At 44.4% G+C, this 12419-nt stretch overlaps 1 protein-coding gene across 4 annotated transcripts in view; it reads right to left on the bottom strand.

Moving 5' to 3' along the window:
- The window catches only part of Arhgap26 (Rho GTPase activating protein 26), a 397026-nt gene that overhangs the window by 180876 nt on the left and 203731 nt on the right, over positions 1-12419 (bottom strand). For all 4 annotated transcript variants that reach the window (XM_026783646.1, XM_005356026.3, XM_026783647.1 and 1 more), the window contains exon 12: positions 2574-2610. In XM_026783646.1, the coding sequence (XP_026639447.1) occupies positions 2574-2610 (37 nt within the window). The remainder of the gene's footprint in view (positions 1-2573; positions 2611-12419) is intronic.

The raw sequence follows: 12419 nt of genomic DNA, 5'->3' as shown, positions 1-12419 counted from the left end.
AGACCTCTGGAAATCCTGTAGAAGAGGGGGCATTAGGAAGACCTCTGGAAATCCAGAGAAGAGAGGGAGGAAGAATTATGGGAGCTAGAGTGAGGATGGACACCACAAGAAAACCTGCAGAACCAACTAAACTAGGCTCATAGGGCTCACCAAGACTGAACCACCAACCAGAGCACTTACATGGATGGGACTGACCTAGGCACTCTGCACATTATATTACAGTTGTGCAGCTTGGTCTTCTTCTGGGACTCCTTAGTAGTAGGAGCTGTCTCTGACTCTGTTACCTGTTTTTAGGACCCTTCCCTTCTACTGGGTTGCCTCATCCAGTCTTAATAAGAGAGGAGGTGCCTATTCACACTGCAACTTGAAATGCCATGGCTGCTGATATAAATGGGAGGCCTTCCCTTTTCTGAAGAGAAAGGAGAAGGAATGAATGGGAGAGGGGTAAGAAGGGAGGTTGTGGGAGGAACTGGGAAGAGTGGAGGAAGGGGAAACTGTCACTAGGATGGGAAAAAATAATTAATTTTTAAAAAGTAATAAAAAAAGAAAATACTATTGAATCAAAGGTTAGACACTTTTTGAAGGCTTCCAAGCATATTCCTAAAATGCTTGTGAAGCAAGAGGACTAACCAACATACCTGCAATAAAATCATTTAAAATAGAATGTTTTCAAGTTGCTGTTACCACTTAAACAGAAGACTAAGCTCATAGGGCCAACAGGTGAGCATGTGACAGAGAACTCTGGATGTACTGCATCTCCACAGCTCTTGCGGTCTTTAGCCATCTTTACTAAGAAGCACTATTTCTCTGCCTGGGGTCTGATATGGGAAGCTCTTCATTCAGACTTCCGGGTAACCTTATTTCCTATCCTGGTGGCTTCCCTGATTTTCCCCTGAGCTTTCCTGCACCCATTTCATACAATATTCTAATAACTCTATCAAAGCATGGCTTTCCTGCACCCATTTCATACAGTATTCTAATAACTCCATCAAAGCACGTTCTTTTCCCTCGGGGGGCCCAGCCTATGCTCACTGGATGGTATCTTTCCTGGGACTCTGACTCTGCAGGGAAGAGGGCCAAGGACAGCTCTGTGTCATCCTAGCGATATCCAGAAGACCCTTCCTTATGGGTTCCTGCATCCCTGGAGCTGGTCTGCCTGCCAGCCTGTGCCTTCATCTGTCCATCACTAAGTTACACTACAGCCTTCCACGCTGCTTCACTGTTAAACTAAGAGTTCTGCTCCCCACCCCTTCAGCAGGTCACCCCAGAAGCTTTAAACAATCTGCTTAAATGGGGGAGTAGGGTTGGTGGTGGAGGGGTGGGCAGAGCACTACTCCGTCTCCTTGAATATTTACTTGAAAGTTTTCCTTTATTCAATTTTTGAAGAGAAAACAAAGCAAACAATGCCCGGTTTTCCTGTCATAAAAGCTTTTGGCAACTGTGGCCATTACGGGTCACTTAATATTTTATCCGTATCTTCTGGCAAGGGCTAAAGACAGAGCTCAGTGGGTAGTGTGCTTGTTTTTCATCTATCTACAAAGTACTGGGTTTGAGGCCCAGCACTGCATAAAGTAGGCATCACTGTGCACACCTGTTATCCCAGAAGGCTCAGAAGTTCATCCTTGGCTGGGTGCTTAAGGCCAGCCTGGGCTAAAGACCCTGTTGTTCGTTTGTTGTTGTTTTAGTGATTTGGCAAAGTCTTTATTTCAGAAAGAATAAAGGAGAAGAATCTGCTTCATAATGGCTAATGGCTTTCAATCAGCACAAGTGAAAAGGCTCGCCCTTTTGTCTACCCAGAGAGCACTGCTCTGTTCCACTCACCTCCTGACACTACTGTAGTGCATGGCAGGGCCACCTCTCAATTTTTTCAAGTGGATTTTCTAGAGCAAAGCTGAGGCCAGAGACAGGGTTTCCTTTGTACACTGGGGCACCCGGGAAGGAGTCTGCTTTAGTCTTAGGCACCAAGGGGATAATCAGGTTGAAGCACTTGCCCAGCAGGGGTTTTCTTCTAATCCCATTGACTTTGCAGTTACAGGCACCCTTGGAAGAGGTGATGAAGCACCATGCTGCTGGCCTGCAGCAGGGGAAGTGCTGCTTTCCACAGAGGCTGCCCAGGGCCCTTCAAAGAAGAGTATCCCCTCCCCTCCCCTCCCCTTCTCTCCCCAGTCTTCCCTCTCAAAGAGCCACAAAGGAAACAGAGTTAGCAAGCCATCCTTTGCTATTGCCATTTCAGGGCTGCAGACAGTGCCAGGGGCTTTCTGACAGCAGTGGACTCTCAGTTTGCTGAGTATTGAGCGACTTATAAGTGGTGATTGGGGCTACCATCTTAATAAGAGCTGCAACCACCTGAGATAATGCGTATAAGAGCACTACGCAAAGTATGAAGTCTTGTTTAAATGCAAGAGATAACTACAGTCTTGCTAATCTTGCTCAGGAAATAATCCTCCGAAGAGAGGCCGACCCAGCATGCCCAGGGCACCTCCTGGTGGCTCAGGCCTGAAGTGGCAATTCTCAAAGCCTCCCCTCCTGCCCCCCACTCTGACTATAGAAAATGACCCAAACATTATACTTACTCCCTTCATTCTGGCTGTCTTTGTTTGAGTTGTAGACCTGGAAAATAGAAAAAGAAATTCACTTTGTGTGCATTTCATACCAGCCTACAGATTCACTGTAGAAAACCTCAAGACAGAAAGCAGTTTCTGCATCCCTCATGAGAACACCCTAAGTTCTTACTCCCCAGCATGCACTTAGCTGTTCTCAAACAAGCATGGGTCAGAACCACCTATAGAACTATGTGGTGTGTGTGTGTGTGTGGTGGAGGGGTCAGCTGACCTTTTTGAAATGGCAAACAAATTGATCTGCATATATAAATTTAAAAAAGAGAATGTAAAGTTGGTTGCGAATCGGTGATTACTGACTGCACACCAGCCAACGTCGTGAGCATTTCACAAGAACTATCTCCAGCTACATAAAAGCCATGCTTGGCAAGAGCAGTTGCTTCCACTGTTGGAAAACGTGAGGCTTACAAAGGTGGAATGGGGCTTTTACAGCGAGCTAAAGGCAAAGTATGGGCAAAGAAACATTACAAACTGTCGAGTGCTAACCCTGGGAATACCAGTACCCCTTTACTCTATCTGTGGATTTGAATGTTATACTGAGAATGTATTTACAACAAAACTCTTTAAAGAGTTGATAGAAATCATAAAAGAAAATGTGGTTTGATAGTAAAAAGGGAAGTTTCCCACTATGACATGCTACAAGTTATTCTGCAAAGGTCAAGACAATGACGTTCAGGCTCTGAGTGCCAGGAGGCAAACATCATTATTATGTTGCTTAAATATCAGAAGAGAAAACAATTTTCACAAAATTAAAAATGCAACTTTTGAGGGAGGCAGAGAATCTAATTAGCAGAACCAATCTTCTTTGCCTGTGCTGCAAAGAGAGGCTGGTACTCAGTGTCCCTCGAATCTGGTGACAGGTCTCTATGATTTGTCAATTGCAAAAATTACTCTGTAAATACCACATGTGACCCATGGTCCACTCAAAAGCAAAGGAGAGGCTTGCTTTTGTGAGTGCCACAGACTGCCTACTCCTGAAGTGCTGTTGCTATTAGGAGAAATGCAGTAAAATCTCTGCTCAGGAAAAGAAAACAATCATGGGGCCAAACCCTCCTCTGTAGGTATAAAAGGCATGGGGTTAAACTGGCCATCATAACTTAAATACCCTACTTTTTTAATCAACCATCCCCAGGGATTCTGTTGGCCATGCTCAGCTAAGAAACGTTATTTAACTCCTAAAAGAACTAAGCCAAGTATTTCCGAAAACGCAGCATTAAATTCCCCCTAAAATTAGTTTTCCATGAAAACATGTAGCTGGGAATAGCTAGTCAAGAGTGGGGCAATGGGTTCACCTTGGACAGAGTTGGCCTTAACGTCTTTGGGTCTCTGTCTCTATAAAAAGAAACTGCCCAAAAAGTCTCAGGATTATCAAACCCCAAATCCAAGAGATCACTTTGTTATTATATTTATCACACATATTATATTTATTCTTTAAAGAAGACTGAAGCCACACAGCCCCTTAACAAAGACTAGATGACAAGCATAAAAGAAATTTCAGCCCTTAGGAAGGATGCTCCAATACCTAAATCACCATCAAGCACACACTTAAAATCCTAGAAACAAGGCATCAAAAGACTTCACCACCAGTCACTTGGTTAGATTGGATTCTCATGTCCTCATCTCAGAAATGGGGGGGGGGGGATAATAGCTGTTTGGCGTACTCCTCCCCAAACTACTGAGTACCCAGTGAGTTTGTGTCAACACAAGATAAATGAGGGTGTTTTTGGCCTGTTTGTGACAATAAGAATGGCTTAACCGTCACAGAATTTGGGGGAAAGATAAAAACCCACAAAGTCTAGGGGAAGGCCACCACCAAGGCTGTGCTGATTCCTATCTAAAACTAAAGCAGCAAGTGGGTCTCTGAGCAGCCATTCATCACTGGCATAAATGAACTGCCTGGGCTGCATCAGCATTTGCTAATAGATCTCCATGGCACTGCAAGAAGGTGACAAGGGAACTTAGAGAGCAGCAGGTAGCCAAATGCCATGTCCTTTGGCTTCCATGGGTTTTATTTACATGGATATCAAAAAAGGGATACTGGCTTTGAATCTTTCCCAGTCCCCTGCATTCCTTTGCCTGGGTTAACAAGTGTTTATTGAGTACCTGCACCAGCCAGGCAGTGACTTAGGTGTTGCAGATACAGATGAGGAGCAGCTATGAGCTCTGCTCACATGGAACTTTCCTACCTATGAAGAAAACCAATCTACAAATATGATTCCTTCAAACACTGACAAGTACAATGAAGATCAGAAAACAAGGCAGTGTGGGCCTGGTATGGTGAAAAGCTCTCCTGAAAAGAAAATATTTCAATGAATTGAAATGATAAAAGGGGAGCTCCTTAGAAAGGTCTAGGTACCCAAGTCCAGGGGTCCTGAGATAGGAAAAAGACCTGCCTGATGGAGGAGGAAGGTCAATGTGGTTGGCAATTACTACACAGCAGAGAAGCATGAGAAATAAGGGCAAGACTATGAGGTTCAGCGGATCCCTACCAGAACCTTGTTCAGGGAGGAAAATGGGTGATCAGGTGACATCCAGAACCAGCAACCCATCACGACTACATTCTAGAAGCTTGGAAAGCAGAGCAAGGGCAATACAGGAGGAGACAGCGTTTTGGCAAAATCGTTTGTTTTTCCTTCCAGCTCCCCTTGATCACTGCATTTCTCCCATTCAATCCAAACATTCTATCCAAGAGAAACTTGTTAAGATTGTAAATGGCAAAATCCAGAAAGAACAGTGAAACACAGGGCTCTCAGCCCTCCTTAATTAAGAGGCAAATCCATGCCAAATTACTTTCTTTCCAGGTTTCCTGAGTCTCGGGAGACCCCTGCCTGGAACACCCAAAGACTCTTTGAGCTGGAGAGGTGTGCTCAATGAGCCAAAGATGCCAGAAGCATGCTCTACCCAACCCTCCAAGGCCAAGCCATTAATCTCTGTCTGGTCTGGTAAATGAGCCAAAGACAATGAGTTTTGAAATAAGGCTAACAAACCAATCCTGCCAGGACTATGTGATCATATCACCCAACAAGGTAGACTAGGGCAGGCAGCAACCTCACCATCATAGGAACCAGATAGAGGCTTGGGAGCAGCACTATAGGATGGCTTTGTATCCCAAGCACTTAGCAAGTGTCAAACATGATAGCACCCAATTCTTGAAACAGCAAACGGATTAGCTTTATTGTCACTATCATTGTACAGGTCTGAAACCTGAGGCTCCAAGTGTGTCCAAGACCACAAAGCCACTTAGGTCCTCAGCAAGGATATTTCAGTCCCCTTTACCAATCCAGGTGGGAGCAAATGTATGTAAGCACCGTGCCTCCCCAGTGGTCAGCACTGTGACTCATACACTAGTAGAAGAAAAGGACCTCCACTGCACTATTTAAAATGCTTGGCCAGTTCTGCCTTATCCTTCTTCCATCTGTCTCATGGCTGCCCACTAACATCATACTCAAGCTCGGAGGCCAGAACAATGTCCTGAGTTAAGAGATCTCTTTGCCTGTGGCTTTTGTCTTGTGACTAGCAGTTATATTGGGTACGTGCTTTCAGGCGTGCCTCTGAAGAACTCTGTCTTCACAGGGGAGAGCCCAAATCAACTCAAAGGAGCAGAGAGAGAGGGCAATAGATGAGGCCTGAGTTCTGGCTCACAGGGATGAAACTGCACTTTTTCAACAGCACAGGTGAAGCTGAAGTCTGTCCGTCCAAGTTGGCCACAGTGCCCCACGTTCCAGGCACAGAAGAGTGTCTGAACCCTGTGGCACCAGTGACTCTGAGGCAGGCATGCTCTGAACATGAAGCCTTGGTAAGCAGACATGCCAATGAGTACTTTATTTTCACACACGTTTCTAGAGAATAGAAATTGCATGTGTTTATTTTATCAGAGTCTTCTGTGAGTCATTAAGAACAATCCCAACAGATGTAAAAATTTTAAGCATTCTGTAGGTATTGTCTGGTTCTGTCCTCACGCCACCCCAGTTATTCCCAGTGCCGACTGTGAAACTGAGGATGTAGAGGCCTCAGGTTAGTTCTTGGAGATGAGGGAACTACTAGGAAAAGTCCAGTCTGTCCCCCAAGCCCAGGCACTTACCCACAAACCCCATGACACAGAAGACAAGGTGATGCTAGTGGTGGTGATAAAGGTGAAGTGATATCAAGCAGAGAAAGGGAGTCACGAGAATTGGCCCTGAGTCAGAGAGAAACTGAAACTGAGAACGGGCTTCAGATTCGGGCCTGATACACCTGCCATGGGCCCGTGCAGCCCTGGTCACTACTGTGGGAGAGACCCCACATGTCCTCTGTGAACCAGTGAACTCCATCCTGACATGATCACCACGCCAGCAAAGCAGGACTTTCACCCGATCACAGGGCCATGTGAGTCCCTGCGTCCTTACCAAGAAACGACAATGGGGAGACAGTTGAATAAATTAGAAGGCACAGAAAGCCTTCATATGTTTTCTCTGCAACAAATGTGATTTTGCAGTAAATTCTCTAAACTGCCAAGCCAATTCAATTTACATGTCCCCAGAGGATTAAAGGAAATGCACATAGTCATTTGGGTTCTCAGAACGTTTCTGTGAGTTACCTTTCAGCACCATTATCTAAGCCGTATTGTGAAAGCACAAACAAGTACTTTTTCAAAAATACACCAATGAAAGCATATGTAAAAACAATAATTGGGTGAGCCAACCTGACTTTTCCTTTGGACAAATAGCTGTGCTAGTACTTGGCCACACACTTCAGATCAAAATCTGTTCAAATGAAGGCATCAGAGAAATAGGCTCACAGACAAACTTATTTAAAACTATTGGTCCTACATAAATTGTACTATTTTACCCGAACTCAGTCCCAAACTCTGATTCCCTGAGGCCTCTGCCAAGTAACCTAACATATGTAAAGCTCACGCCACTTGGACATTCCCCTATGTATCAATGTGGGGGTACAATAAACAAAGTTATGAGTCAACATCTTAGAACAGCGCTCAGGCAGGGTCTGTATCACTAGACAGTATCAGGTCCTTTATCTGTGTGACATATAGAGTCCACTGTTACTAAAGCCTACACTGTCTGTCTGTCTGTCTGGGACAGGGTCTCTCTATGTAGCCCAAGCTTCCCTAGAACTTCTACAAAGCCTTTCACAAAGAACCCTGGCAGTATCACCATTATTCTCCCCCTCTTTACAGGTTTTGCTTAAAATAGATAAATAAACATGAACCATCTCTGCTTTGAGAGAAGTTACCACTTAATGGGTAAATGGCTAAGGCAGAGTGTAGTTTGAGTTACCTAGTGGTGCTGATCTCATTAGCAATGTTATACATCTAATAGACACTAATTTAAAAAGTAAAGTGAAAAAGAGACCCTCTAAGGCCAACTTTTACACAAAATATTCTTAATTCTTTCACATAGCTTCCCAAAATAAAATAACTACAACCCACCAACTTCTTCTCCACCTGATTAGATGACAGGCTCTGTAATATGCATTTGAGTGAGATATTTACTTTATCCTTGAGCACATGGGGTACCACCATGCCAACTCCTTCACAGAATCACACAAGCCCCTTATCATCTCAAGTTAATATAGCCAGTAATTTCCAAAGCCAGAATAAAGTAGGCTGGGCCCTCTACACTAAAGTCTGTGCTCAGCCACAACTTCTACACTCAACACAGCTTGGCAAATAGCTTGCCGATTAACAAAGGAAAAAAAAAAAAAGCTAAGCAGTAATTAAAATGACAACAATGCCACCATTATATAAGCACACAATTTCTACCCATTTAAACATGACAGCAATTTTCCAAACTTCCAGTTAATACAGGGGTGGCAGTAAATAATAAAAACCATGATCAACCTGAGACAATCTAGGACCCCCTCCCCCCGGCCAAAAAAATCCTTCCTAAAAATGAAGAGTATACATACACACACACACACACACACACACACACACACACACACACACACCAACAACAATGCCAAGAGGAGGGAGGGAGAGGGGTTCCCAGCACTGGACCACACTGCCATACCCAGCAGACTGGGTACAGACCAGCGTAAATCAGTGTAATGACACCCTGGGAAGTTATCAGTCAGGCTCCATGCATCTGTGGAATGCCACCCATAAAAATAGAAATTGTTTAGATCAGGAAGACCTCTCTTTATGGGGGTGGCCACATGGAAAAACGTTCAAGCAGAGGTAGATAAAGTTTGAGCAATTTAGAATAAAGAAGGATGTCTCACTACTAGGAAAGATAGAGTTTAGAAATGGGAAGTTTTCATGTCTCCTACTCCCATCACAAATACCTTCAGGCTGAGTGACAGACATGTTTAAAATACAGAAAGAAATGGCTCTTGCTACTCTCCCATTTCTCAGCTGGCAACCTCACCTTGATGCTCCCATTCCAAGGCTGCAGGGTTGCACTTGCTATCTTAGGAAGGTTCTCAAAAGTAAGGCCAATAAAAACATATTTGATGGTACTTTGCAAGAATCTAACCCTGAACAGGCACCAAATCCCAGATTTTTCCCTGAAGAACTACATGTATACAGGGTTAGCCACGCTGCTCAAAGAACATTGATTAAGAGGGTAGGTTTTAATTATAAGGAGTGAAAGGAATTGTTTTTGTTTTTGACTCCTGCGTCAGAGTTGAGCACAGAGTTTTGTCCAGACCTAAAAAAGAAGCTGGGTCTACCATTTGCTGGTGACTGTGTCTCATTCTTCTGGCAAATTCTTTAGGAATCTTTACTTGGCAGGGGAATGTAAATATAGAATTCAGTACTTAATATAAGAAAATAGAAGACAGGTTTTTCTTATTTGGCTTAACTCAAGGTTATCAAAATCCCTCACAAAGCTATTTACTCCCTGTGGGCCATTGCTGCAGGATATAGAGCCAGCATGCAGCAAAGAGGGTTTCAGAGTCCACAGTGGCACTGGGGAGGTCTGGGGTGAGGGCTGAGGAAGGGGCTCTCTGCACAATGGTGCACTCATAAGCAAGTCCAGATTCAGGAAGTCTCATAAAAGGAGCACAGCAGAAGTTGACCAGATGCCGGACTCCTAAAGTCTGATGACAGCCCCTGTGTACACCAGCCTTTGTGTACACCAACATGACAGCAGCGTGGCACACGAAAATCACTGCCTGCTGGTCACCATGGTTATGACAAGGATGCTGGGTAGAAAATAAACTTGGTTTCCCATGAATCCAAGTATCACCAGCTATTTTGTAGCTTTAGAGACCAAAGTGTTCTGAGCACCTGCGACTCACACGCACGACTGCTCCATATTTATGTTTCTCTTTTACTTGGGGTCCTTTATATCCCTAAAGAACCACAGCCCCCAAGTTCATATGGTTTGAGTTGGGCAGACCCTGACTGCATCTTCTTGTCCAGCCATGTGAACCAGATTCTAAAATCCAGTGCATTGGATTCATACCAAGTGAAATCCATTCAGCACTATTTGATCTTGATTGTACTATTTAAATAATAATAACAACCATTGGGAGCAAAGGCATGCTGTATTGCTAAGAGAATGGGATACATATCTAAAGCTTTATGGACAACTCCACTATCGTGGAAGTAAAGCCTGAGTAAAACAAGCCAGTAAATGAAAGAAGAGCCACAATATGAGGGGATTCTGGATTCCAGTATTTATATTTAAGCCTATTTATGTAAATATGTACAGCGTTCATCACTATTCTTTTTACAGTGAGTCAATCATATCTTAGTTCTTTTTAAAATTTACTTCCAAGAGTTGGGGGGGGAGACCCACAGGAGAAAAATGTCCCATTGCTATCGTTTATCTGAAGTTAATTCTTTACCCCATTTCTTTTTCTATTGCCCTAAGTCAGATTTTCTTTGCTTGTCACCTGGACCTTGACATTGGCCTTCCCTCAGAACTTACTGGCTCCACTGTCTCTGTTCTAATCTAATCTAATATCACTCTTGTAAGATGTTTCCCTAGAGCACAGCTTTGGTTGAAGAAAAGACTTCAAGATGTCACAACATCAATGTTCAAATTCCCAAGGGTTGTCGTGCGGAAGAAAAAGAAAAGAACATTCACTTTCCCAAATGAAATGCAGGTCAAAGGGGAAGTCCCAGGAACGTAGAGTGCAAGCCGCTATACCTCACTGGTGGTGGCAAACTCTCTGTGTCCTCAGTGGCACTCTGACGGAACGGGGCTTCTCTTCATCTATCAGCAGCCCTTGGTACTCCAGGCTGATGCAATGCTGCTGCATTTCGGGGGGGTTAATCATTGCATAGGCGGGAATTAGTTTTAGTGAGGCAGTCGGGTGGCAGACGCGAACTGTGGGCTTAAGAGACTTCACGCAATACCTGGGTCCACCACCACTTTTGAGCTCTGTGCCCTCAGATGATCATCTGACATTTCTGAGCCTGTTTTCTCATTGCAAAGCAGACCTAAGTAACACAACTTTATGAGAGCACTGTGCGAAGTAAACATAGCTCTGCTGGGGCCTTGAAGGCGCTCTGAAATGTTATTTGTCTTTCCCTGCTCCACAAGGCTCCCTAGCTCCCTTGATGGTCACAGACCACCCTAAGGGCTCCCTTCTTTGACCTTTTATTGTCCTCACAGTTGCTTCTACAGAACTTATCACTTCTAAATACGGCTTTCCATTCTTAATTATGTCCATTCTCCCTTGAGGAGCAGATCATTCCACATTTCTGTGTGCATGGGGAGTAGGGTGGAAGGAAATGGCACCAAACACAGTACCAAGCACAGAATCAGTATTGAAGAAATCACTCAAAGGACAACTTGATCCAGAGGCAACTTCTCTTGGGGTCCTTACTTTGACTGGGAAGCAAGAGTTAGGTGAGTGCCTTCCCACCCTGAGTGCTGCTGGCACTGAGGCCTCTCAGTGAGAAATTACCAGTTAAGATGATGTCATTTCCTTGGCTTTGTGGGAGCCTAGGCAGTTTGGATGCTCACCTTACTAGACCTGGATGGAGGTGGGTGGTCCTTGGACTTCCCACAGGGCAGGGAACCCTGATAGCTCTATGGGCTGACAAGGGAGGGGAACTTGATTGGGGGAGGGAAATGGGAGGTGGTGGTGGGGAAGAGACAGAAATCTTTAATAAATAAATAAACGGAAAAACAAACAAAAACAAAAGATGATGTCATTTCCAAGGGCAAGGTGGGACAGTGCCCCCTGGAGTATGCAGGTAGGAAGTGACAACCAGAGCCATTCATTTCACTGGTTTCTATCTAGTCCCGGTGATTTAAGCGAGAACAGGTTTCTGGGGTTATTTACACTGGTTGTTGTGGTGCTCCTCTTCTCCCGAGGCTTTGGTTTGTGTGTTACATAAACACTGTTGCCATAGTTATGACTCAGGAAGCTTTGCTGTTTGACCTCAAGAAAAAGTTTCTCTCAAATCAGGATAACACCATGGTCAACCATCAAGGGGTAGGATCTGCCAAATTCATTTAAGCTTCTAGAAGGAACTACTGTATTTTGGGCAACAAGCAAGCCACGAGAGGAAACACTGCGCTGCAGTGTTATGCAATTTCCTTGCATTTCATATTCAGAAATCCTAAAAACCCCTTAACAAGCAACTTCCCTAGCTTTCAACTGAAGATCAGTATCAGAGCCAATATAAATAAAAACTGGTTGCAAAAGAGGAAAAAAGGAATCTGTGTTCAAGTAAAGAAAGGATTTCAGTGCCAATTCAAAGGCAGTAGAAAAAGCACAATCTGGGTCCTTTTTAGTCTCCACGCAATATGAAAGGGAGTGGAATCACCCCGGGACTTCCACCCAGCAGCTGGGGCTAAGGGGCTAACCCACCCACCCAGCAGCTGGGGCTAACCCACCCAC

Source organism: Microtus ochrogaster, chromosome 18 (genome assembly GCF_000317375.1).
Source record: "Microtus ochrogaster isolate Prairie Vole_2 chromosome 18, MicOch1.0, whole genome shotgun sequence".
Taxonomy (NCBI): Eukaryota; Metazoa; Chordata; class Mammalia; order Rodentia; family Cricetidae; genus Microtus; species Microtus ochrogaster.
This window is presented reverse-complemented; position numbering and strand designations above follow the sequence as displayed.